This window comes from Squalius cephalus, assembly GCF_949319135.1.
Source record: "Squalius cephalus genome assembly, chromosome: 11".
Classification (NCBI taxonomy): Eukaryota; Metazoa; Chordata; class Actinopteri; order Cypriniformes; family Leuciscidae; genus Squalius; species Squalius cephalus.
The window spans coordinates 12500481-12525530 of NC_137132.1; the positions used below are offsets into that span (position 1 = coordinate 12500481).

Below are 25050 nucleotides of genomic sequence, written 5' to 3' on the forward strand. Positions count from 1 at the left end.
CTCTAGGCCCAGATATTAGCCTAAGTGCGAGTGAGAAAATAAAATACACAATAGGCAAACACGAAATCTTTCAATCACGTTTTAATGAATCTGACAGGCCGCTTTTGTCAATGGCGGTACCTGAGTGGGCTTTTGGCATATGCTATGTGCAAACTATACAGACATATGATCAGGTGCAGACATGAGAAATTAAAAAAAGAGGCAAAAACAGACACATGCAAATTAATTCTACTCCGAAATAGCAAGACAGCAGACAGGAAGACGACGAATACATCTGTTGTGCGATCAGACTTTTACTAACTACATTCAGAAACCTGGTCTGCAGACGCTTACATGAAAAGACTTGACGACAACATGTTATTGGCTTGATGGAGATAGTATTTTGTAACATGACTTACATGTGATGTTTTTGCTCTTAAACTTTATTATATGTGCATCTCAATTACATACATCTAATCCATTGTATATTCAGATAGACATTTCCAAAAGTCAATACTAGCTCTCTCAAAACGCAATACCTCAAACATCAAATGAAAAGAAAAAAATACATTTACTGCAGAGGTAATCAGACCAAAACATTCCTTCTAGAACAAAATGCTTCCAATCAAACTATACAGATCCGCCTCCATACAACCAAATGTGCTTCTATGCTTTGCCCCAATACCCCAAAAATGACATACAGCGCATGGCATTCAAAATATTACAGCACTAAGTCACCAAAAATATATCCATTTATAGCAGACATATGTGCTGGTAAATACTCACATTTTCTGACTTCCGTTATTATGCTTTTTTGTTCGTTTTTTTTATTTTTTTACAACATATGTGCTAGGAAAAACCTGCAAGGACCATTAACAAAAACTTGGGGCCTCTAATGAAAAGCAATTTAACTGCAACATGTACACAAGTAGTATGGGATATGATCCATGCAGTTGTGCACAGCCAGCATAGTCATGGTATGGTCTCGTTTAATATTTCATTGATGACATCAGCCACCAGTGCATCACAGTCTTCACAGGAGGTACATTCTACGGTCTGGTCCGGTCTAGACTAGACTCAGCCAGATTTGAAGAGAAGAATGGCCACCTGGCCCAAGTAGAAGTAGATGAAGTGTTTTGTCTCATGGGTCACGTAGCTGCCGAAGTTCCTTCCCACAATGCAATGCCACGTAGGATTGTATTTCTTATCGAACTCCTGTAACATGAGACAACGTGGTATTAGCACACGGGAAACGCAAACACTACAAAAGTACACGTTAGGAGTCTAAGATAACAGTATGGCTCAAATCTCACCTTTTTGATGTATGCGGCAATGTCCTTCTCTATGTTGTATTTCTCCATGGCCTGCGTAGCACAGTCCACCGCATCCTGCTGCATGTCTTCAGACATGTCGGCGTTCTTGATCACAGCCTTCCTGTCAGTCATGGTGCCTGAAAACGTAGAAACCAACTTAGTTAAGTCTCCACTTCCACTCGAAACAGTGGGGCCTTTCATGTGTGCTTCTTCCCTGACAATGGCAGGTTTCCTGACAGAAAGCCATCAACTGAGAGGATCTGATTTGTTAAGGTAATTCAAATCAGGTGACACTAGATACTTTCATGAGAACCAAGCAGGTCTTTCAATCAAACACTAAAACTATCATTTGCAGCTCGTCAATGATGGCCACATTTGCATACTACGAATGCTAGGCCCTGAGAACCTAAGCAAACTGTGTTCAAATTAAGTAAAATCCTGTATAAAAGTAGTTAATAACTAGCAATACTAACACTGAGATGCATGCGCTCCAAATGCATGCAAAAATACTATAAAGCAGCACTGAAAGATCTTGCACAGCTATGTCAGCACTTCACACCATGTTGATTTAACAGTGAAACTAATAATCATGGTGGCAGTCGACCAAATGACGGATTACGGTCTGGATCATCTATCAAGACACTGACAGGTCAGGATGGAGGAATGCTACGTCACACCTCCATTCACAGCGTGCGCGTTTGATGCTCCAGCAGATCAACGATGCTCAGGTGCACGCGGCGTTCTCGTCGTAGCGTCTTCATTTTAAAGTCAAATACATCTTCGCTAAAGCGATTGTAAAATTGTCCCCCCCCCAAAAACGCGATTTAAATGTCTAAAACGAATGCATCAGGCTCAAAATGCATGCTAGATCATTCTTTGTATATCACTCGAGATGGTAAACTATTCCACTCACCTGTCAACAAAATTTGGCAAGAGAAATTTGCAATTCAAAACAGTCGCCGTACGAGCTTTCGTCGTTTCGGGTGTCCCTTTGACGCTATGAGAAGAACATAAGGATCAAGTCAAACGCTGACTGGTGCCCGCGCTAAAATCCCTGGCTCTTCACAATGCCGTCCTACACAGCGCTCGCCATTGGCTGCAGACCAGCCGCTCCCTGCGCCCCTCTGCCAGCATCTTATTTCATCCCACAATGCATCTTTAACCGGAGACCAGAGGGAAATGTGCTTGTTTGGTTATAAGCCTCAGGACTGTGTAGGCCAGGAAATAGCTTAAATTAGACTCAGTGGACCTTCACAATGAAAACACGTCACAATAAATGATTGCATTTTAGAGAGGTACCTCATGGTCAGTCCCACGCAGTGTAATGTATTTTGAAATGAATAATGCAATGATTCTGGTTCCGATTCTTCTAGAATTTTATAGAATTGTGTGTGTGGGGGGGTCTTCTTCCGATTTCTACAGAATAAAAAATCATATTTAATTCAGTTCTTTAAAAAAAAGTGCACTTCCATGCAGGTGGAAAAAAAACCTATTCAATTAATTACTCTAACTAACTTACATAATAGAAATATTACTTTCTGTCGTTTATAAATTCAGCTGATTACAAAGTAACTCAAGTTGGCAGCAGTCAGTATTGATACGGATTTAAGGCTTGACCTAAAATAACAGTTCTACTTCATTTCACGTTGGACATGACTAATATAACTAGCGGTTCATTCAGCTACCGCTTTAAATGTTTTGATTCACAATAACAGACGGCTCACGAGTCGTTTTTCTGAGAATGAATTATTTCTTACATAATTCCTTATCCTAACTGCGGTTTACAGTCGCTAAGCAACCTCTTTTTGTCTTTACATTCCAAACATGGATGACTTACATTCACATGTAGAATACAAAAGTAGTTTGAAAAATGTACGTTCTTTTTCTGTTGTTCATTAAAATATTGGTTTGGACCACATTTAGTTTGTATTAAAAAAAAAAAATAATAAAAAAAAAGTATTTCAGTATCTTGCATTCCACCCGAGTCATCCAGGCTTGAAACACCATAAATTTAGGTAAATTACAATTTTAGGTCAGTCAGAATTATAACTTTATATCCAACCATTCAGAACCATTAAAAAGCAAATGAATAAATCATACAATGTTTTGTACCAATGAAACCTTTATTTAGGCAAAAAAACGTCACTAAAATAAACAAAATGCTAGTGATGTTAAAGCATCTACTGTCCACGTTGGGACAGTGTAAATCTAAAAATGCCTGAGTATACCCCCCAACCCAAAAGGTACTTCTTCCCATTTACCATACGGTTCCTGTCGACTCCATCCCCACAGATTGCTCCAGCCTCTGCTCCTCCAATGTGTTAAATGTGAAGGGCCAAAACGTCTACATATTCCACTGAGGTATAAAGAAAATAAAGGGGGCAGGGAAGTACTTTTGAACTGTGGTCTTAAAATCCTATGATCCTGGGAGCAATTGATCCTGTTCCATGTATCCAGCAATCCCTATCCTATCTTCATTATGTACTGATCCCAGTGATCCGGCATCCACTGAGCCTCTCCTCCAATCCAAACCTTAAGATACCAGCAAAATCAAGACAAAGGAGGTAAAGAGTTAGAATCAAATCCACTCAAACCTGCCTTTCTTTGATGCATGCATACAGCATTAAGGCCAAAACAGACTAACCTAACACTGAGACTGATTCAAAGTTGCATCTATGAACACAAAAACCCAACTAATACATCTTTACAATGCAATGCCATTTGACGTGAAAATTACCTAAAATTGGTCGTTACCCAAATAATGTCCTGTAGGCCAAGAATAGTATTTTTCTAGATGTAATGTAGAATTTGAGTGCTCAAATTCACCCTTTTACGCAACAAAGTATAGATTTAGTAATCCTTTATTACAAAGCATCAGTTCTGTGTCACGTCTAGAGGAAGACAGCATAAAACAGTTGTTGTGGAACCCATTATCCCATTAAACATACATGGCATTTACAAAAATATTGGGAGCCATTACATAACCCTTTGTTTGGTCTATGAAAAAGACGTCCACTTTGTATTCAAAAAAAGTGATGGGCAAAACAAAAGGAAGTCAGTTAAAAACGTACGTTTAAAAAAAATAACCAAATGGATGGGAGGGAGGGAAGACAGAACATAGGACATTCATAAGATCATAATAGTCTCACAAACCAAGGGGGGGGGATTAAAACATATGGGGTTTGTGATGTGTAAAGACTGTAAAAACAACAACAAAAAAAACAAATGGTTCACGGCCTCCACTAAAGAGGTGAGAAGAGTGGAGCGCTTTAGGAGCGAGAGCGGGAACGGCTATGGCGAGGGGAGTACTGCGGGGATCCTCGGCTGCGGCGTGGGGAGTAGCTTCGGCTACGGTTGTTGCTGCGGCTGCGACTCCTGCTGCGACTGCGGCTCCTTGACCTTGATCTTCCATAGCTCGGACTGCGGGGACCGTCCACCTTCACGCGGATGTACGCAGTTTCTCCCTGGCAGAGAAAGAACTTTCCACTGAGCAAATGTAACGTATAATCATGCTAACATTATATATCACTATACTTACCAGACTTTGGTTGCCCTCAAAACACCAGTATTCCCATTTCCATTAACCAGTAAGCACTGACTACACAAGACGTCTAGTTTGACATGGTTTACCTTTGGCATTCACAAGGAGAGGTCAACCGATACTGGATTTTGCTGACAATAACTACGTTCGGAAATCTGTCCGATAAGAGATTAATTGAACAATAGTATTTAAAATCAGTAATATGAACGAAAACTTAACGAAGATTAGTGCTGAACGGTTACAAAATTAACAAAAGACTTAAGTTCTGTAATAAATTAAAATCATTTTTTGATTAATTTTTTTTGTCATGAAATAAAATATGTACAAGAGAAAAGAAAATCAGTCTTTCAGAATGTAACTTTTAAATGGCATGTACTAAATTTCTCGAGTATTTTACCTTGCTCTTACATTTTTGCACATAACTACTTAAATGTTTTTGTAAGAGGAAAAAAAAAAAGTTCATTAAACTAAAATCTGCAGTTTCTGTGCACACGCATTTGTGATTTTATATATATATATATATATAAAAAATCAACTGGATGAGCCAACACAAAAAAACATTGTAGCAGCATTTGCACATTAACAAGGTTATTAACATGAAATTGATTCATTTAAGACTAATACTGTAGAACCCTCCAGCCATGTAAAATACGCATAAATGTATAAAAAAAAAGGTCAGCAACAATTTCCCCCCTCAACAACTGCAGATTAAGTGGCAAAAACAATATCAGCCAAATGCTATTCACAAAGATGGGTTCACTTACAACATAGATCCACCTTTTGCTTATCCAGGGATTTTGCTTACCTTAAGAATATTCCAATGCTAAGCAAATCCAAATGTTGGGATTCAAATCTCAAACCTACCTCATGCGACCGGAATTTTGTGTTATCCAGTTTGCGAACGGCGTAGGTCATGTCTTCTTTGCGAACAAACTCCACCACACCAGTTCCATCTCGGAAAACGTCAGCGTAACATACATCACCTGCTTCACGCATGTGATCCTTCAGATCCTGCCAGCTACCACTCGGTGGAAGCCCTGGAATAAAATACAAGTGTCAATACAACTTCAAATGGCTCTTTAAATTAAGTACAAATCTGACGCTACCTTACCTGAAACGATTACTCTGTACTCCGAACGTCTGGATGGGGGTCCATATCTACCCCTAGGAGCCCCACCTCCACCACCGCCACCACCACCTCCTCCGCCGCCGCCGCCGCCACCTCCGCCAAAACCACCTCTCCCCATACCTCTCCCGCTTCTCGGAAACTCCACTCGAAGACGATAGCCATCGTAGTCATAGCCATCACGAGCATAAACAGCATCTTCAGCATCTCTGAAGGAAGGGGAGCATGTAAATATCAATGTGATGAAAAGGCAGTCAGTGCAGCTAGGGGTCACATTGAGAAACTACCAACAGGGTCCTAATCCTCAACCACTAATCTGACCAGCTGGTTAACACTACATCATTGTGAACTGTATTCCCTTTTAAATTGGACGTCATTACATATTAGACCGGAACACTGATATATTTTCCATTCATAAAGTCCTTTAAGGTTTGTTACCCAGATAAGAGTAGCTGCAACATCGTGTTAGTACATATACAACCAGATCATCGATTCATATTTTGATTATCCCTTGAAAGAAAACGGTTTATGGTTGTGCTGCTCCAAATGATTGGAATGTGCTACAAAAGTAATTGAAATATGAACAAATATTTCAATCTCTGCATTTAAAAAACTACTAGGGAGTGTTTTTAATCACTGCCTGTAAATGTTTTAAATGAATGTGTATAGCAATGTATGTTTTTATGTCTTTCAGGAGATTTTCACTCTCCTGCTAGGCTGCTGTTGAAAATAAGAATTTGATCTTAAGTGACTTGCCAGGTTAAATAAACCTAAACATTAAGTGCCTTAATATTAAAAGAAAACTGTCTAAAAATACAGAACAGATCAAACACTTGTTTTCAGCAAAAACTCGCTGCAGCTAATCTGAATCAAGCTTAAGCCATTTGTAAAGTTAAAGTAAATTTCCATTTTCAAACCTAGGGTAATTATTAAAGCCTAACAGAGCAATTGAAACTCAAGTTTGCGCATTAAACAAACACTTTAGATCAAAATGGATAATTGAAGGTTGCAAAGCCTACTCTCATTACGAAGGCATGCATTAGTGAATATATAATTGAGCTCTGGAAACATGGTGAGCACGGCTAAGCTAATTAGCATGTTAGCACAGAAAACAAAAGTACAACGGTTAGTATTCAAATACATACACACACGATTTTTCACATAGAGAGAGAGATACTGTGAAAACGCAGTGACAAAAGTAACAGGTTTTTTAAATTGGGTTAATTTAAGAAGTGAAATCTGTACGTTGAAACAAACGGATTAGCTTTTTAGCTAAAGGCTCAAGGTTCAGTTTTACACACCTGGGGTCTTCAAACTCGACAAAGGCGAATGGCGGTCCGCCACGTCGGTTTTTCAGATCGATATCCCGAATGGCTCCGTACTTATAAAATACATCTTCGACATCTTTAGTGCGGATATCAGGGGGCAGATTCCCCACATAGATGCGGCAGTCGTTACTCCCAGCAGGGCCGCGGATCACACCACCACCAGACATCTCCACACAGATATACCTTCACCTTCCTGCTAAGCAGATAAATTACACTTTTATTACACAGATAATTGTTTAACTTTCGAAATACATTGAATAAACCTAGTTACTAGTCAAATACAAAACAAAGAGACTTACTATTGTTTGAAGCGCCGCTCGCACGCGCACTCCGAGAGCGTGTTTTCTCTGGAATCGCGCGGGTCTCTTCCTCTTCAGCACAGCAGGCGCGCTGCAGCCAACGCGGAGGAATCTAGAGAAACGGGCTGTTCGGCGGGTAATGGGGTAGCTACATCCGCGAGGCAAACTAGTTCGTATAGGGATGTCTAGTAAAATAATAAACATGTTTTATGTGGGTGGGGTAATTAGTATTAATAAGGTACGAAAAAGCAATGTCAAGCCTTTATTTACAGTCGCGCAGTTTATTTTCTGGTCCTGGCGTGAAGTCACTGTGCTACAAATTGCTTGCACCTGCTACTGTGGTAAACTGTATTACCGAATTACTCAGCGACAAAGTTGAAAATAATGAAACATTTAACATTTATATTTTAAATTATTTATATATTATTTATTTAGGCTAACACACTGCTCATCAGCTTATACATCATATTAAGTGATGTTTTTTGAAAATGTACAAATGCAGAAAGTTGTGTGAGGTGGGTAGGTTTAGGGGTAGGGTTAGTGTAAGGGGGAGTAATTTACACATTGTACAGTATAAAAATCATTATATATATGTAAATTACCCATAAAACATGAGAACAAGTGTGTGTGTGGTGTGCACTCAAAGACTAGCCTTCAGTCCAAACTTTATTGCAGCATTTTCAGTTTGTATTAATTATTAATAATTTAGTTTTAACTTTTGTCAATAATGCATTCAAGCCAAACATCCTGAATTAGAGACTCATAATAAATCACAAAATCGTAATCCATGCTGTTATTCTTCATCAGAGCAAAGGCTTTATTAAAGATTTAGATGACGAACGGTTATTACAGAAGCGTATAGCACAAATCCTTATAACTATCCTAAGAAACCCTTACATTTTGACAGTAAGTGACAAGGATCAATATTATACAGTCAACTGTAACTTTATTAATAAACTTATCAGTTTAATCATTATTTTTCTAAAGAACTGTCTCAGCAACAGAAGCTAATTTTACAATGTTTTTAAGATAAGCAACTAGAGGAAACCACACATTTCCACATCCTCAGAAACTTACTTAGCAATCACTTTCATGTGCTGTTTTACATCAACATCACATTTATGAGATGATAATAATAATAATAATAATCTACATATGTTTAAGAGTTTTATATGGAAGTGTCAGTGACATTTGCTAGCTTTCAGCTAATGCTGGAATATGGGAATCAACAGCATTTCAATATGCATAGCTGGAAAGGTAATGGGATAGACCAATGGCTCCGCCGCTGTCACCACAAACTGTGTACTTCCCTTGGGATGCCAGACTGTTGATCTAAGGACAAAAGACAGAAGTAGAGAAGCGATTAGAAAGAAAGAAAGAATAAACAAACATCTATCTATCTCTGTCTGTCTGTCTGTCTATCTGCCTGCCTATATAAATATATATAGTTGTCATGCCTCTGCTCGTTTGATGAATTCCTCGGTTGCGGCGGTCTCGTTTTCTCTCTGTCCACGCCAGGTCTTCAGAGCCGAGGCCTGCAGAGCTCGGCCGAACGAGAAGGCGAGAGCCCAGGGCTTCACCAGCGGGCAGTTATTGATGGCATTTAGGTTAATGGAGGCCTCTTCCTCACTTTGACCTCCTGATAGAAAGGTCACCCCTGAAAGTGTAGGAAGTCTGTAATTACGCAGTGTCCAGACTCATCAGTGAATTTGAAACCAGGTTTACAGTTTTTAATATATCCTTACCCGTGACAGCAGGTGGGACAGTACGCCGCAGAGCAGTGACTGTTGCCATGGCAACCTCCTCTGCACTGTATTTGGTAGGGCAGCTGTGTCCAGGGGTTACCATGTTGGGCTTGAGTAGTGTGCCTTCCAGATACACATGATGATCAAACATGGCTTTGTAGACCGCTGCAAGCACCTGAATCAATGACAGTGAATTTAAAAGGGGTGATTGATTATGATTTCACTTTTCTAACTTTAGTTAGTGTGTAATGTTGCTGTTTAAACATAAACAACATCTGCAAAGTTACAACGCTTTTTAAGGACTACAACAAACGGCCAGTAGGGACTACATGACATTCCTCCCAGGTTAGTGACATCACCAACCCTAAAATTTACATAAAGCCCATCCCCAGGAACGCGATTTATAGATTATCATGACAGAATATGCTAATCAATGACTAGAAGATAACTACACATACATACATTCATCAACTAACCATTCAGAAATGTCCTGTTGCATTCTACATGTTGTCACTTCTTCTTGAGTCTCTCCATCATTGTCTGACTCCGGTTTGAACATAAAAGGCTAAAAGTTTTTGAAATTTTCAGTGTATGTCTGTGTGAGTGCAAGCTGTTGAAGCTCCGCCCTCTTTGCTGGGAGCAGTAGCTCATTTGCATTTAAAGGGACAGACACAAAAACGGTGCGTTTTTGCTCACCCTCAAAAAGTGACGATTTTAACATCTGTGGGGTATTTTGAGCTAAAACTTTACAAACACACTCTGGGGACATCAAAAACTTATTTTACATCTTGTGAAAAGGGCATTATACCACCCCTTTAAATCATATGATTATTCCAGCAATTTTGAATGTGTCAAGAATATTAATGGGGTAGATGAAAAAGATCCAAGACTAAACCTCATGTTGTTCCAAAACAGACTGACTTTCAATTATGGACAAAAATAGATTTATGTTCCACAGAAAAAAGAAAGTCATACAGGTTTGGAATGACATGAATGCGAGTAATTTATAACAGAATTTTCATTTTTGAGTGAACTATCCCTATAAGAAGTACATAAAAAGTAAGAATAGTAACAAACCCTCTCTGTGACAAACTGGCAGCGCTTTAAATCATGGTCTCCATCAGGCAGGATCTCAGGTTCCACGATGGGTACAATCCCATGCTGGAAGAACAGTTGGGAACATTAACATATGATCTTTAACATATTTCTATTTGTATTTTATAACTCTCAATTTCGCCTCATTTGACTTTTACCTGCTGACAAATACTAGCATAGCGAGCAAGGACTTTCGCATTTTCTGTAATGCACAGGTTTGACGGGGTGGTATCACTGATTTTCATCACACAGCGCCACTTTGCAAAGTCAGCTCCATCCTTTTTATACTGAGCGCAGCGTTCTGAGAGCCCATCCAGACCTGTTGAGACAGTAGCGCTACATTTTTATTATGTTAAAATTCTGGGTATATCATATGTTCTGCCTCAAAGTGAACCTAATTTAATTCAATACATTTGAACAAATCAATCAATATTGTTTTGAACAAAACAAATCATGTAAAACAGTAAACTTTTAACAATAATACTTCTCAAACATTACATCCAAACAAAGTTAACATGGTAACTATTTTTTAAACATTTGTTTTTCCACAAAATGTGAATAATAAAAAAGTATTATGTATAGGTAAGTATAATAATAATAATAATAATAATAATAATAATAATAAATATATATATATATATATATATATTTACATTTTTTATAAATATTTTTGTGTGCTTTCCTGAAGCTCAAACAGTAGATCATGATCACATCCACATGCATGAACTGATAAAAATATATGCCTTCACCTCAGCATAATACTGTATTTTCATTTCAAATATAAACATATAAATGTAAAAAAAACAAAAAAAAAACTCATAGGGTAGTTGAGAATCTGACAAAACAAAATACATTAAAAAAAAAATATATATTTTGGGTCTGTGCACCTGCTTTTAACCATGAAATTTGCCGGTCAAATTGTCACACAGTCACACAATTTCAAGAAACCAGTATTTCAACAAAAAAAGGACAAAAGAAAATTCAATTGAATGAGCAGATATTCAGATCCAGAGAACGGATGATTTTGATATACCTTGTGTAGTGGTCTCTCCATTAGTCCCTGGCAAGGGGACTACACCTTTGTCAACCTGTGAGGAAAGGGCAAAAGGTTTTAACAAATATAACATTTTTAATTCAGCTCATTGGCTTAAACGCACTGCCAGAAAAAAAAAAGGCAAAAATTGTATCTTTAGAAGCACAACAGGTTATCACTGGGGCAGTACCTTTAAAGGAATAGTTAAAATTATCCCATAATTTACTTACCCTCAAGCCGTCCTAGGTGTATATGACTTTCTTCATTCAGACGAAAACAATCAGAGTTATATGAAATAATATCCTGGCTCTTCCAAGCTTTATAATGGCATTGAATAGTGCCAGAGTTTTTGAAGCTCAGAAAAGCGGATCTATCCATCATAAAAGTAATCCATACGACTCCATTGGGTTAATAAATGCCTTCTGAAGAAGCGAAGCGATGGGTTTTTGTAAGAAAAATATCCATAACTTTTTAAACTATAATCACTGGCTTCCAGCAACGGCCATACGCGTGTTTACAAGAGAGTCGAGTTCCGGTGGAAGGGTGACCTCTGACCTGACGTATGACGGAGGGCGTAGGCATAGCGTAAGCACAGGCGAGAACTGACGAACGCAGCGGATAGAGCAAAACAAAACGCATTTTTAAAAAAACCGTTGGAGGATTTCGACATAAGAGAAGAGGAGCTTGAGTCTTCAGGTCAGAGGTCACCCTTCCGCCAGAACTCGACTCTCTCGTAAATGCGCGTACGGCCGTTCCTGGAAGCCAGTGATTATATTTGATAAAGTTTTAAATATGGATATTTTTTATTTGCTTCGCTCCTTCAGAAGGCCTTTATTAACCCACAGGAGTGGTAGGGATTACTTTTATGATGGATGGATGCGCTTTTCTGAGCTTCTAAAACTCGAACACCATTCAATGCCATTATAAAGCTGGGAAGAGCCAGGATATTATTTAATAAAACTCAGATTGTGTTCGACTGAAAAAAGAAAGTCATGTACTCCTTGGATGGCTTGAGGGTGAGTAAATTATGGGACAATTTTCATTTTTGGGTGAACTACTGGAGCAAATGCGTACCTTATCTACCCCTAACAGGTGCATATTCATACCTTAGAGTAATAAGGTTTCCAATATTAATCTTTTAGAGGTAAATATGGTACAACATTGTCCTTTGAAGGGCACTGCCTAAGTGGCAAGCTGTTGTACCTCTAAAGATAACATTTCTGAACAAATAAATACGAAATGCAAAAATGAAGTTGGGATTGGAAAATGTTGCAAGCCAGATTCAAACAGCACCAAGGCTCAACGTGTCAAAGCAAATTGCTTACAGCTATGCCAGTAAACCCAGGTGAGACTTCATACCTTGATCCCGACAGTGATGCCCTTGTCCTTTATCATCTTAACGAACGGGATGCCATCATCAGAGTTCTGGTAGAGTGTTTCGTGGAAGAAGATCACTCCACCGATGCAGTTATCAATGCGGTCATCGGCAGTGAAGAGCACCTGACGGAAGAGACGGCGGTTCTCCTCGTTGTTCTCTACCCCTATCTGGTTCAAACGCTTCCCCATGCTGCCTGTTAGAACGTGCACAAAACCAAAGTGAGTTCTTGCGGTTTTCTTTGACACTGCAATTTCTGTCGAATAATTGGAGTAAGTCCCACTAACCTATGGACTCGTCTGCAGCTAGGATGCCTTTCCCTGGTGACACTATACGCAAAGCTATCTCATGTAGCTCCTTCTTTTTCTCAGTGGTGAGGGGAGGAAACTGATGGGTCATCCTAAACCTTCTGATACAACCTGAGGATACAGTAAGAGTAGATGAACACAACAAAACCAAAATGGGATTTCACCATATTGCCTTCCTGCTGAAGTCATCTAGGATTCATATAGTTCACATACACTGTAATGTGCTGATAATCACCATTATCTTCTATGTTGAGTTTATGGACATTTCCTTCAAACTTAAAACACAACACAATGCGTAATTCAAAATATATAACACTCTTAAGACTAAAGGTTTTCATAATGATGCCATAGAAGGATCATTTTTGGTTCCCCATTGAAACCTTCAGTGAACAGTTCTTAAAAGAAACATTTTTCTATTAGTGTGAAGGACATTTTAATAACCTAAAGAATCCTTTTCCACTATAAAGAACCTATTTGTGCAATGGGAATGTTAAAGGCTTTACATGGAAACATATATGCCAATAAAGATCTATTTTTACAGACTTTTCTTAGACTGTGGAAAACCTGGAAATATCAGGGAATTGTAAAAATTGTGATTTCCTAGCCTAAAATCGATAAATAAATACAATTCTATTAGTCTATGACCAAATTCAATCAGTTCAAAATTGGTCTCTGTAAATTCAATCTCTAGAAAATTGTTTTTAAAAGTCCTTATCCACTAAACATCTTCTTGAAGATTTAAACCCCCTCTCCTGAGGCGGAGTTGTACTTTTGAAATGAAACGGCTCCTAAACCATTCAGAAATGCCCAGCATTCACTTTCACAAAAGCTGAACGGATATCACTCATGCAACTTTGTTATGCATCCACAACTGAAGCACATAGACTCACTGTTTACAAGCATAAACTACACATAAACTACTCTCTTTATGAATAACTAAGTTGCCAAATTACAGCAAAATGTTATTTTAAGAGTTCTCAAATTCGTCAACTTCTTCTACTTGAAAACCTTTAAACCTTTAGTAGAAATTAAGCACAATTACACATTTTTGCAGCATCTGGAAACTGATCATTAATCTCAGCATTCAAGAGCATTTTCTAAACGGTAACTCACTTGTAAAAACACAACTTTTTTGTAACTTTTTTGCTCCACTGCAAATTTCACAAATAAACTGTTAGCCAGAATGGTCAAGGCAGTAAATTCAACAGATGGAACGACAGCGATACTTACCAAGTCAGAGCAGACTGAAGAACTCAGTGGAGGGCTTTTTCCAACAGACGAGATGAGACGTGACTGATTCTTTAACAGTGGCAGTGTCCCAATTCTTTATGAAGGTGATATCCCAGAGGATGCTGACACTTGTAGGGCGGAGCTTAACGTCATGCCCTCATTAAGTTATTGGGGGAGGTGTTAAAGGCCACCAAAGGTTGCCCACCCGATCCCATTTCTCTAGCAGCGTGTATTCTCATTATTTTACTTTTTGTTGTAATGCAATCTAACTAGATTTTTTAAATGCTGCAAAAGTTGCTAGGGTAGTGTGGGTTGTTGTCAGGGTGTTGCTAAGCTGTTCTGGGATGTTGCTAGGTTGTTCTGGGTAGCTACATACTCAAAAGAGCCCAGATGAGGCTCGGATCCTTTCTTCAGTGCAAGTCTATGGACTTTTTTGCCCATTTTATCATATGCCAGGTGAAAATTGAGTCTGAGTATTGAAAATTGAGTACTGTAAGCCACATTTTTTTGAGGTATCATTGTAACCTGTGTGCAGAAGGGTCTTCCGGGCAACATATTTAAATTTAAAGGGGGTCTGTATTCCCGTCAATAATAATTAGATCAAATATGCCTCAGGCAAATCCTCGAATCAAGTCAGATGAGACTCCCATCATACCCTTAGGAAAATGTTGGCAGTCACAGAGCGGCTGAGATTCAAGCATATATGTGTGGTAAAAAAAAATGAGGTGGGGTCATGGCATAATTTCAAGCTCTATACAGGTGAGCAGAATTTTTAGATGACTTCATGATCTAGTTTTTCAAGGACAAAAGATGGAGTCAAAGTTTGGAGATTCAGTTTACCAACACATCGATTTGTTTTGAAATGATGTGATTGATGCTTTTGGATCTAAAAGTGTCTAATTTATTCAGATCGCATGTAATATGCGTAGCAAAAGACAGACATTTTTAGGACCATGTCGTTCAATCCATAAGAAAGCAATAAGATAGCGTGTATAAAAATGGCAGGTTTAGAGGGATACCCAATGTCTTACTATACATAAAGGACCGAACACATCTGAAGTAGACTCTCAGGAGAACTGTTAAGAGTTACGGATATTTTAAGCCACCTCTACTGGGGCTGTGATTTTTTTTCCTGATACCTAATTAAAAACATTAATAATGATGCTTTATCTGGTGTTCAATTTTCAGCCCTATTAAGGCTGCTCCCATTTGGGTTTGTCATTGCGCTCACAAATAGGTCACACCAAAGTCTCAAAGTTGGAGAAATGTCTCCAGGTCTCATTTGCCGATATATCATTTACCATTCTATCTTTTGAATTGCAATGACATGAAGTTCTACTTTCGTTCTCCACATCAAATGATGAACGAATTCTATTTTTGGGATTTGTGTTGAGAATGATCTTTACAGTATGACTGAGAACTCATTTATATAATCAAAGCAACTGCCAGTGAACTAAAATCTATTTAGTTTACTATCATTCAGCTACTTTTTACCATAATAATTGCACTAATACTAAATTGTATTGCAATTTACTTTATTATAGTATTGTATTGCACTGTTCATTCCATTCTGCTATTCTATTTGCATTACTATACATTTCACATATTGTGTATTCCATAAGATATTTCATTAACGTGTATATTGCACATAATTTTACTTCTATGCTACAGAACTATTATTTGCAGAAAAAGTAACTGGCAAAAAAAGTTACTTAGTATTAGTATCACAGTATAATTATGTGCAAGCATGGGTTAGTTTTATTTATCACAGTCAGATTATCACACTTATGGTGTCCCAGTAAAGGGTAGCACTGTAACCGGTATAAATATATAAAATAAATGTAAAAATGAGTCAAGAAAAAAACCCAAAAGTTCTATTATTATAAAAATACTTCATTAGTAAAGGCAAAAATAGGCAAAAGTGAAGTCAAAAATCGAATAAACTTTCTGCAAATTCAGATAAAAGATATCTGATTATTAAATAGGACTAAAACAACTCAGTAGTAATACTTGTTAATGAATGGCTAGTCACATCTTTATGTGGGTGAATTATCAAAAAATACTGTGACATTTTATCTTGTCTTTGGCAAAACGTTGCATGTTACAGAGAAAGCCAAGTTTGTTCATTTATGTTTTCATGGAGAACTGGTTCCTGTTGCTTTTGTTTCAGTCCCAGCTGTGTCTTCATTTACCTCAATCTTCATCAAGGTAGGAGGCAAATCCACAGGGGTCGACGGAGAGTTCAGCAGGTCACACTCAAAATTCTTAAGCAGATCTGATGATAAACCTCGCATCGACCTTTCCGATCGGTCAGGATGATTCTTCAGCTCGAGGATTGGCTTGATGGGACGTTTCTGCAGCAGCTGGGAATCAAAGGACATGCCGCGGAAAAACTTCTGGCTTTGGAAGTGCTCCAGGCACCGTAAGCGACGCATGGGGATCCTGCATAGAAGCTGCATTTGGACAGAGTCAGAGTCAGAGTGTTTTAGGTTTGAGTATGTGCGTAAACAACAGGGTTGTGCTCCATTCAGAACTGATCTGAGGATCCCTGAATTTTCCAATTCAATTCCCGAATTTGATTTGAAGTAGCAAACAGAGTTGTAATTTAAATTTAAAGGAAGTAGAATTAAAATGAAAAGAAATTCATATAAATGCAGCAAGTGTATTTTTTAATTTATATATATATATATATATATATATATATATATATATAGTATATATATATACTATTTATACCCATAAAAATCGGATGAAATTAATTATACTTATTAATAAAAATATCAATATATTGTTTTACCTTTATTTGTATTTTAAACATACATACATATATATATATATATATATATATATATATATATGAAAATTTCTTCTAGAATGATCATTTTTATCAAGCTCGTATATTTAAGTTTAGTAATTTCACTTAAAACGACAAGTAATAAGTAATTTTCATTGCCATTAAAGTGAAATTACTGAACTTAAATATATAAGCTTGATAAAAATGATCATTCTAGAAGAAATTTTCAGATGGCACTTAGAGGCTTTTGCATCTGAACTTTTCATATATATATATATATATATAATTGACGACTTCAAAGAATACATCAAAAATAACAATGCAACATATACTGTATATCATCATAATGGATATCACCTCTATGAGCAGAAAGGCCAGAGCTGGACTGAGGTTTGCAGGCATGTCGTATGAATGCTCACTGACTCTGTTCATCATACTACAGTGGTCTGCTTCCGCAGGCAAAGGAAACTAAAAAATCAAAATAATAAAGAAAAGGCTCAGACGGTCTGAATAAGCAGCCTTCAGCACTTTCTAAACATCATCACTGAGATCTGCACATTTTTCCAGAGGTGATTTTTGTGACACATTCATCAAGTATAATGCTCATCTTGAAATATGGCCTCGGGATACGTCTTACCCCTCCAGTGGCTAAAGCGTAGATAAGAATACCAAGAGACCACCAGTCTGCAGCATGGCTGTACGGGCCCCCGCTCAGGACTTCAGGAGCTGTTTAATGACCGGATAATGTAATTAAATATCCATTTTTAGAGAAATAGCTCAGCTGAGCTATACATGTCTTTAGTTACTGCCAGATATACTTGATGGTAAACACAGTCTTACTAAAGAAATATATCCTGTTTAAAAGGAGTTCAGATTCCAGCCTCACCCATGTACTGTATTGTGCCACAGATAGTAAATGCTCTATCCCCACGCTCAAGGCGGCGAGACAGCCCAAAATCAGTCAAGCGGACGTGACCTAAATGAGACAGCGTTAATATTTCTATTCCAGAATTCCCTTTACTAAAAGATATAAGAGTTGAGATTGACATCTGAATACAATCTAAAGACACAAGATACATATATGATCATTTTCTTGCTATATTTGAATCTATCTATCTATCTATCTATCTATCTATCTATCTATCTATCTATCTATCTATCTATCTATCTATCGTTCTATCGTTCTATCGTTCTATCGTTCTATCGTTCTATCTATCGTTCTATCTATCTATCTATCTATCTATCTATCTATCTATCTATCTATCTATCTATCTATCTATCTATCTATCTATCTATCTATCTATCGTTCTATCTATCTATCTATCTATCTATCGTTCTATCTATCGTTCTATCTATCGTTCTATCTATCTATCTATCTATCTATCTATCTATCTATCTATCTATCTATCTATCTATCTATCTATCTATCTATCGTTCTATCTATCTATCGTTCTATCGTTCTATCTATCGTTCTATCTATCGTTCTATCTATCTATCGTTCTATCTATCTATCTATCTATCTATCTATCTATCTATCTATCTATCTATCTATCTATCTATCGTTCTATCGTTCTATCTATCGTTCTATCTATCTATCTATCTATCTATCTATCTATCTATCTATCTATCTATCTATCTATCTATCTATCTATCTTTATGTCTATATGTATGTCTATCTACCTATCTAGTAGACATAAAATGTTTAACAATAACCAACGATATTGTACAAATGTACAAATATTATATACGGTGGTGCATGGCTGTCACTGATGTTTCCCACAATGCTGCAGGTCAGGATCAGCTTTACCTTTATCAGTCAGAAGGATGTTCTCCATCTGTTTAAGAAAAAACATTTGTAAGAGCATTTTATAGGGCCGAATACAAACTTTTATCAACTTCAATAACTGATTTATATTTATTTATATTTTTAAACACAGAGTGATCATGTCTAAACATTCTTATATTCCTTGTTCGTGTTCGATGTTCAACTTGAGACAACTTTCTGTCAGAAACCAGAATACATAAACATAGCAGTCAAACTAAATAAAAAAGTACTGTATGATATTGTATTACCTTTACATCCCTATGTATTATTCCGAAGTCATGCAAAAATCCTGGAAAGGAAAAAAGTGCGGTAGCATATTACTTTGACTGTCACTGATACAAATCTACAACACCTGTGTGTGAAAAAGACTCAAGACTAAACATGTTAGATTATTTAAATACAATTTAAAAGCATGTTAAGTGTCATATACATTATAAATCTAACAACACTCACCCAAGGCAGAGCCCAATTCAGCAGCAAACACGCGAACATCTCTCTCATCAAACCGGCCCTTCAGTGTCCAGTAAGTATACAGGTCTCCAGTGCTGCAGTAATCACACACTGAAGACAAACACACAGGAGTGAGAGAAAACAAGAGATGAGAAAGACAATGTCACAGTAGACTGAGTGGCCTGACCTTGAGGCCACCTATTATAGATCAAACTCTAAAGGGACTTCATTCAAGCATGATATGAACTGGAGCAGTATTTTTGAGTATAATTTCAGTCTGTCACAGGGTCACGGAGGGAGACTTTGGAAAGGAAGAAGACAAAATACAATGATTAAGTCTCCTGGCTTGCTCTGGCTGGTGAACGGATTTGGAGAGAAGAACATGGGGCAAAAGGGTTTACCAAAAATACATAGAACGAAACAGATAAATCACATGGAAAAGGACAAAATCAGATACAATCAAGTAGAGCATTGGGCAGATCTTTCAAGACATATTCATAACCAATTATTTTCTACATATAAAATATTTTCCTAATATATATATATATATATTGTATATATATATGTCCCATGAAATTTTTAACCCCAAAAAAATTACGGACTGCAGCTTTAACTTTTTATTTATAAATATGCATAAATATGAATATGTATTTTATACTTTTTACATCTCATATATTAGAGTACAGATAGATGTTAAACCTGAAGAGAAACACTTTAAATTTAATACAAATGTATTTGAATAGCATCCATAAGACCCTTAGTGAACAAGCTAAAGATGTGTAATAGAAAGGTCAAATAAAACACTTAAAGTGGCTATATGTAGGAATTTTCATGTGTTAATGGCTTTTTTATTGCCAATGTGTGAACAGATAGTAACAAAACTTAAAAAACGAGACCTTCCCAGACTTCCTAGGTCGTCTGTGAAAGCCTGTAGAAAGATTTTTATGTGAAGGACTCGAGGCATTTTTTGCTGGGAAAAATTAAAAGGATGAGACATTTATGTGCTCCCAAGAGCATCACTTCCGTTCAATGACACGTGAAATGAATGTTTAAACAATGTTCAGGAAAATGCAGAAAGAGAAATTCTGCACTGTATTGTCATTGTGTCATGCAAAGAAAATGGATTAATTCAAACTATAGTCTTACATCTTTTAGTCTATCTCGGATATTTACGTTATAATCAGACTATCATATCTAATCTGAATGACCTCATCTGTTGGCATGATGTTGGTGAATTGCAGAGCTGGTGAAAACATATCCACATCATCGCTATAAGATGCTTAATTAATTGCTGCTTTCTAACCACTGTCGTTTTTGTTGTTGTTGTTTTTTGGGGGATAGTTCACCCAAATGAAAATTCTGTCATCATTTACTCACCCTCATGTTGTTCCAAACTTGTATGAGTTTCTTTCTTCTGTTCAACACAAAATAAGATATTTTGAAGAATATGGGTAACTGTTGATGAGCTCCATTGACTTCCATAGTATTTGTTTTTCTACTATGGAAGTCAATGGGGCCTTGGGCTTGTTTGGTTGCCCATATTCTTCAAAATATCTTATTTTGTGTTGAACAGAAGAAAGAAACTCATACAGGTTTGGAACAAAATGAGGGTGAGTAAATGATGACAGAATTTTCATTTTTGGGTGAACTATTCCTTTAAGTTGCTGGCTGCAGTTCACTTAACAGCCACCGGTGTCACTAATAACAAGAGTTTCTGAATTCTACACAAAGCCTCTTTAAAAATGATTGCTATTAATGCCATGATTTCTGAAAAGTCTTTAGAAAGCAGAATGAAGAATGAAATATTGTATGTGGTGTGACTCACTGATGAAGAGATTGCTCTGGCTCTGCCAACAGTCCCGGAGACTGAGGAGGAAAGGATGCCTGACTTGTCGCTACAATGTAACAGTTGACAACACAAAATGAGATGGACATGAGTGCAGGCGCTGAGAGGACATGAGAGTAAACTCTAATGGAATGAACAAAGCAATTGAAGTATGAAACATGTGCATGCTTATAGGCTATTGACTGAGAGGACATCAGTGTTGTCCATGTATCACTGGCCCGGTTAGAACCAGATCAGGCGAGCCGTAGCCGACACAGAGCGCAGCGGCGCAGTGTGACTCACTTGAATTATAACCTCCTCTTTAGACTGCTGGAGGACTCCATGTCTCAAAACATCAGCCTTGGGTAAAACCTAACCAACAGTGACACAAGAAATTCTGAAGTGAAGAAGGCGCAGTGTACTTAAACACATCACATTTTTAAAAATGAAATAGAAAGATAGAGAATTTAGAACAAGACATGAAAAAAATCACCTTAACAGCATAGGTCTCATCTTTAGACAGGTCCTTCACCTTCAGGATCGGACCAAACGAACCTTTAGCGATGAAACCAAGAATCTGAGAAGAGAATCATTAGTTACAAAAAGAAAAAAAAAAAATCTGTTTTTAAAGGTTCCCCATGTGAAAAGGAAGAGCACTTAATTGTATTGAATGTGCACTTGTGTCGCACTTCAAATCTTAAAAGTATATATTTAAGTATATAATCTTTTGTTATGCTTTAAGCAAGGTCACTTATTTTGATGTGTTCACTACCACACTAAAGCACATGTCAAGTACTTGATTATAATTTTAACTGTAGTGTGTTATTTGATATTATTCCACAGCTCTCTGAAATACTTGATTCTGATTGGTCAGTTGCAACATTCTGATGTCAGTTATGCTGTATAATAATGACCGCTCATCCGGGTATCTGAGAAGTCACACAAGTAAAACACTTCACGTCGGGGTCCTGATCACATTGTCAGGGTTTATTTTGGCATTATCCATTACTTAGATGTAAATTTTATATTTTATAAATGCACTAAATTAAAACTTCATTGTTACAAATGTGTTCATTACAAATATATTCAAATACATGACATAAAAGTTTCAATTGAAATTCAATAGAAATGTAAAGTAGATTTTATAGTGCTGTCAAATCGATTAATCACATCTAACATAAAAGCTTGTAAATACATTATATATACATTATATATATATATATATATATATATATATATATATATATATATATATATATATATACACACACACACAAACTTTTATGTTAGATGCGATAATCGCGATTAATCACATCTAACATAAAAGTTTGTAAATATATATATATGTACACATACACACACATATGCATATATAATTATTTATTTACAATCTTTTATGTTAGATGCGATTATTAGCGATTATTCGATTTGACAGCACTAATATTTCAGCATAAATGTTCTTCAGTACATTTGGCAGTACACTTAAACCATATTTCAAAGACAACAGAAGTAAATACAAATTTAAATATAAAGATTTTATAAGAATTTAAGTTTGTCAAAAAACACTCTCACAAGTTCAACAAGTTCAAACACTCTTAAGTTCAACTAATTGCATTTCCTATAAATTTGAAGTGTGATACATTTTCATTTAATTTCAATCGACAGTTAAAGCATGTCCAAAGTATTATATTCAGTTTGCTCGAGTCTATCCTTTAAAAGTACTGTATATTATTTCTGAAATAACTACTATTTTTAAAAGTATGCTAAACAAGAGACAGTTGACACAAAATTGAAATGGTAATCATTTAATCACCCTTATGTCGTTCCAAACCTGTATGAATGTTTCATCTGTGGACTTTCATTCTTCAAAATTCTACAGTGTTCTACAGAACAAAGATAGTCATATGGGTTTGGACCAACAACATTTTGCAACATTTTTCAGTAGCACCTCACTGCAGTACATGAGATCCAGGGGGCGGAGTTGGATCTAGATCTAAGGGGAGGAGATTGGTAGGTTTAGGGGTGGGTTTAGGGATCAGGGGGTGGAGATGGGTAGGTTTAGGTCAGGGTTCACCAGTCTCGGTCCTGGAGGGCCGAAGTCCTGCAGAGTTTAGCTCCAACCCCAATTAAACACACCTGAACCAGCTAATCAAGGTCTCACTAGGCATACTAGAAACTTTCAAACAGGTGTGTTGGAGCTGGATGGAGCTAAACTCTGCAGGACAGCGGCCCTCCAGGACCGAGATTGGTGAACCCCGGTTTAGGTATATGTAAGGTGGGAGGAGTTGGATCTGGATCTAACTCCTCCCCCTGGATTTCGTGTTCTGCAGTGAGGACCATCTCACATTTTTGGGTAATTTATGTCACATTTTTAAAGGATTTTATGACTAGTGCCATATAACTACCTGTAAATGCATGTGTCCAGTAAACCTGTGCGGGAATTCTGGCAGGAAAATGGAAATAAAGCCCGGCAGTGTCCACTCTAGACGAGGCCCCTCGGGGTTCGCGTCTGAGGGCCGAGATTGCTCAGAGATGGGGTATTCTCTGTGCTGGGCGCTGTGATGAACAAGCGGAGCCGAGAGAGACGGGAAGCCCTGATGACATGACAGGGATCTCCTCTTCACCAGTGAGGATGATGATGCCTGGAGTGAAGAGGACATCACAGATAAACAACTGTACAAAATCACAAACACTTATGATAACATATAATGCTTAACAGCTGCATGGTGTGCATTTAAACCAATGCAATGGCCCCGAAAAGACAGGCTACATTTAAAATGTATAAGTGTCAGTGCATTATATAGCAAAATATAAAATCAAGTGGCATTTCAAAATCCCAGTGAATATGATAAACTCTTATAGGCTACTCTGCAGTGTAATAAATTGTTGGACCAAATTGTATGACAATACTCAAATGAAAGTTTATGTTTTCATTATTTTCTACATAGATTTTTTATTTTTTTAATGAACTAATAATCTGTGAATCTTTGTGTAATGTTATGTTACTGTAATTTATGCGTAGTTATTTTAACGTCATGATTGTCAATATCATCCGGTGTGGTTCAATCGATACCAATACCTTTATATTTAAGAGTGTATGTCATCATTATCAACATCCTCCGGTGTTACCTCTTGTAAACCATTCTCATAAAAGTAAACACATTTAATTGAATAACACATGAGAATACTGGGAGCCGCATGTATGCAATCTGAATATCATTTTGCCTCATGAAATGGATATTTTATCCTCTATTTTAGACCCACGAAACTGCAAAGCACACAATCAATATTTAAATCAGACCGATGTAACAGTGTACACCCTGAATTTTTGTACAAACTATTAGCCTACTTTATTATTCATCGATTTGAGTTGTGAGAAGTAAACTCTCTTACCTTATTTTTACTCCCGTCGCCGCCCATCACATTTTATAAACAATAAATAAACGACTTGCGATATTCTCTAAAAACAAACCTATTTTCCCACAGAAGTCCGTCAATTTAACGTGAACCCCATGTCAGTTATTTATAACATCTTCTTTTCTTTCCCACACAATATAACGCTGTTTTAATAAGCGCATTAGTCGGTGTCCAAACCTTTGATACACATGTAGGAGCGCCGCCCACTCATTAATATTAACATATAAACAATGATCACGTTACAGCAATGCACTTCATCATGCATCAGAAACGTCATAATCGATTGATTACGTAACTCACATACTTACTGACGTAACCTTTTTTTCTAGCGGCGTCTAATGTCCAGTGGAAAATCAATGTATTTATA

The 25050-nt window shown here is 37.1% G+C and overlaps 4 protein-coding genes across 6 annotated transcripts; all 4 read right to left on the reverse strand.

Annotated features, from left to right (window-relative positions):
* Positions 1 to 63: 63 nt before the first annotated feature.
* Positions 64 to 2502, reverse strand: dynll2a (dynein, light chain, LC8-type 2a). The gene is made up of 3 exons (XM_079887093.1): positions 2206 to 2502; positions 1293 to 1429; positions 64 to 1194 (listed from the first exon to the last, which is right to left on the reverse strand). Exons 2-3 carry the CDS (start codon positions 1422 to 1424, stop codon positions 1057 to 1059), a joined length of 270 nt encoding a protein of 89 aa, XP_079743219.1. The 5' UTR covers positions 1425 to 1429; positions 2206 to 2502; the 3' UTR covers positions 64 to 1056.
* Positions 2503 to 4135: 1633 nt separating this feature from the next.
* On the reverse strand, positions 4136 to 7670 carry srsf1a (serine and arginine rich splicing factor 1a). 2 transcript variants are annotated; one of them, XM_079887098.1, is made up of 5 exons: positions 7587 to 7670; positions 7261 to 7483; positions 5945 to 6168; positions 5698 to 5870; positions 4136 to 4756 (listed from the first exon to the last, which is right to left on the reverse strand). In XM_079887098.1, the coding sequence occupies exons 2-5, from the start codon at positions 7452 to 7454 to the stop codon at positions 4562 to 4564; spliced, it is 786 nt and encodes a 261-aa protein (XP_079743224.1). In that variant the 5' UTR covers positions 7455 to 7483; positions 7587 to 7670; the 3' UTR covers positions 4136 to 4561. The 2 variants fall into 2 exon arrangements, with proteins under 2 accessions (XP_079743224.1, XP_079743225.1); XM_079887099.1 differs by having other exon boundaries at positions 7261 to 7480; positions 7587 to 7662.
* Positions 7671 to 8387: 717 nt separating this feature from the next.
* Positions 8388 to 14445, reverse strand: aldoca (aldolase C, fructose-bisphosphate, a). The gene is made up of 9 exons (XM_079886280.1): positions 14373 to 14445; positions 13122 to 13253; positions 12819 to 13030; positions 11460 to 11514; positions 10585 to 10745; positions 10409 to 10492; positions 9332 to 9506; positions 9044 to 9243; positions 8388 to 8918 (listed from the first exon to the last, which is right to left on the reverse strand). Exons 2-9 carry the CDS (start codon positions 13231 to 13233, stop codon positions 8823 to 8825), a joined length of 1095 nt encoding a protein of 364 aa, XP_079742406.1. The 5' UTR covers positions 13234 to 13253; positions 14373 to 14445; the 3' UTR covers positions 8388 to 8822.
* A 1447-nt stretch (positions 14446 to 15892) lies between these two features.
* LOC307167381 (ribosomal protein S6 kinase-related protein-like) lies at positions 15893 to 24881 on the reverse strand. 2 transcript variants are annotated; one of them, XM_079886434.1, is made up of 12 exons: positions 24660 to 24881; positions 23672 to 23860; positions 21760 to 21843; positions 21570 to 21638; positions 21267 to 21336; positions 19445 to 19552; positions 19240 to 19280; positions 18974 to 19001; positions 18053 to 18142; positions 17804 to 17892; positions 17524 to 17634; positions 15893 to 16825 (listed from the first exon to the last, which is right to left on the reverse strand). In XM_079886434.1, the coding sequence occupies exons 1-12, from the start codon at positions 24684 to 24686 to the stop codon at positions 16508 to 16510; spliced, it is 1224 nt and encodes a 407-aa protein (XP_079742560.1). In that variant the 5' UTR covers positions 24687 to 24881; the 3' UTR covers positions 15893 to 16507. The 2 variants fall into 2 exon arrangements, with proteins under 2 accessions (XP_079742560.1, XP_079742559.1); XM_079886433.1 differs by having other exon boundaries at positions 23672 to 23908; positions 24660 to 24873.
* Positions 24882 to 25050: the final 169 nt, after the last annotated feature.

Coding starts and splice junctions, on each gene's coding strand:
- dynll2a (XM_079887093.1), bottom strand. CDS start 1,424: ATGACTGACAGGAAGGCTGTGATCAAGAACGCCGACATGTCTGAAGAC. Junction 1,195..1,292: donor TTGCCGCATACATCAAAAAG/GTGAGATTTGAG, acceptor CTCATGTTACAG/GAGTTCGATAAGAAATACAA.
- srsf1a (XM_079887098.1), bottom strand. CDS start 7,454: ATGTCTGGTGGTGGTGTGATCCGCGGCCCTGCTGGGAGTAACGACTGC. Junction 6,169..7,260: donor GTCGAGTTTGAAGACCCCAG/GTGTGTAAAACT, acceptor CCCTTCCTTCAG/AGATGCTGAAGATGCTGTTT. Junction 5,871..5,944: donor GTACAGAGTAATCGTTTCAG/GTAAGGTAGCGT, acceptor ATTTTATTCCAG/GGCTTCCACCGAGTGGTAGC.
- aldoca (XM_079886280.1), bottom strand. CDS start 13,233: ATGACCCATCAGTTTCCTCCCCTCACCACTGAGAAAAAGAAGGAGCTA. Junction 10,746..11,459: donor TGGAGAGACCACTACACAAG/GTATATCAAAAT, acceptor CTGTCTCAACAG/GTCTGGATGGGCTCTCAGAA. Junction 9,507..10,408: donor GCCAGTTTGTCACAGAGAGG/GTTTGTTACTAT, acceptor TCATTGATTCAG/GTGCTTGCAGCGGTCTACAA.
- LOC307167381 (XM_079886433.1), bottom strand. CDS start 24,686: ATGGGCGGCGACGGGAGTAAAAATAAG. Junction 19,002..19,239: donor TAATACATAGGGATGTAAAG/GTAATACAATAT, acceptor TTTCTTAAACAG/ATGGAGAACATCCTTCTGAC. Junction 17,893..18,052: donor TGGCACAATACAGTACATGG/GTGAGGCTGGAA, acceptor GTCATTAAACAG/CTCCTGAAGTCCTGAGCGGG.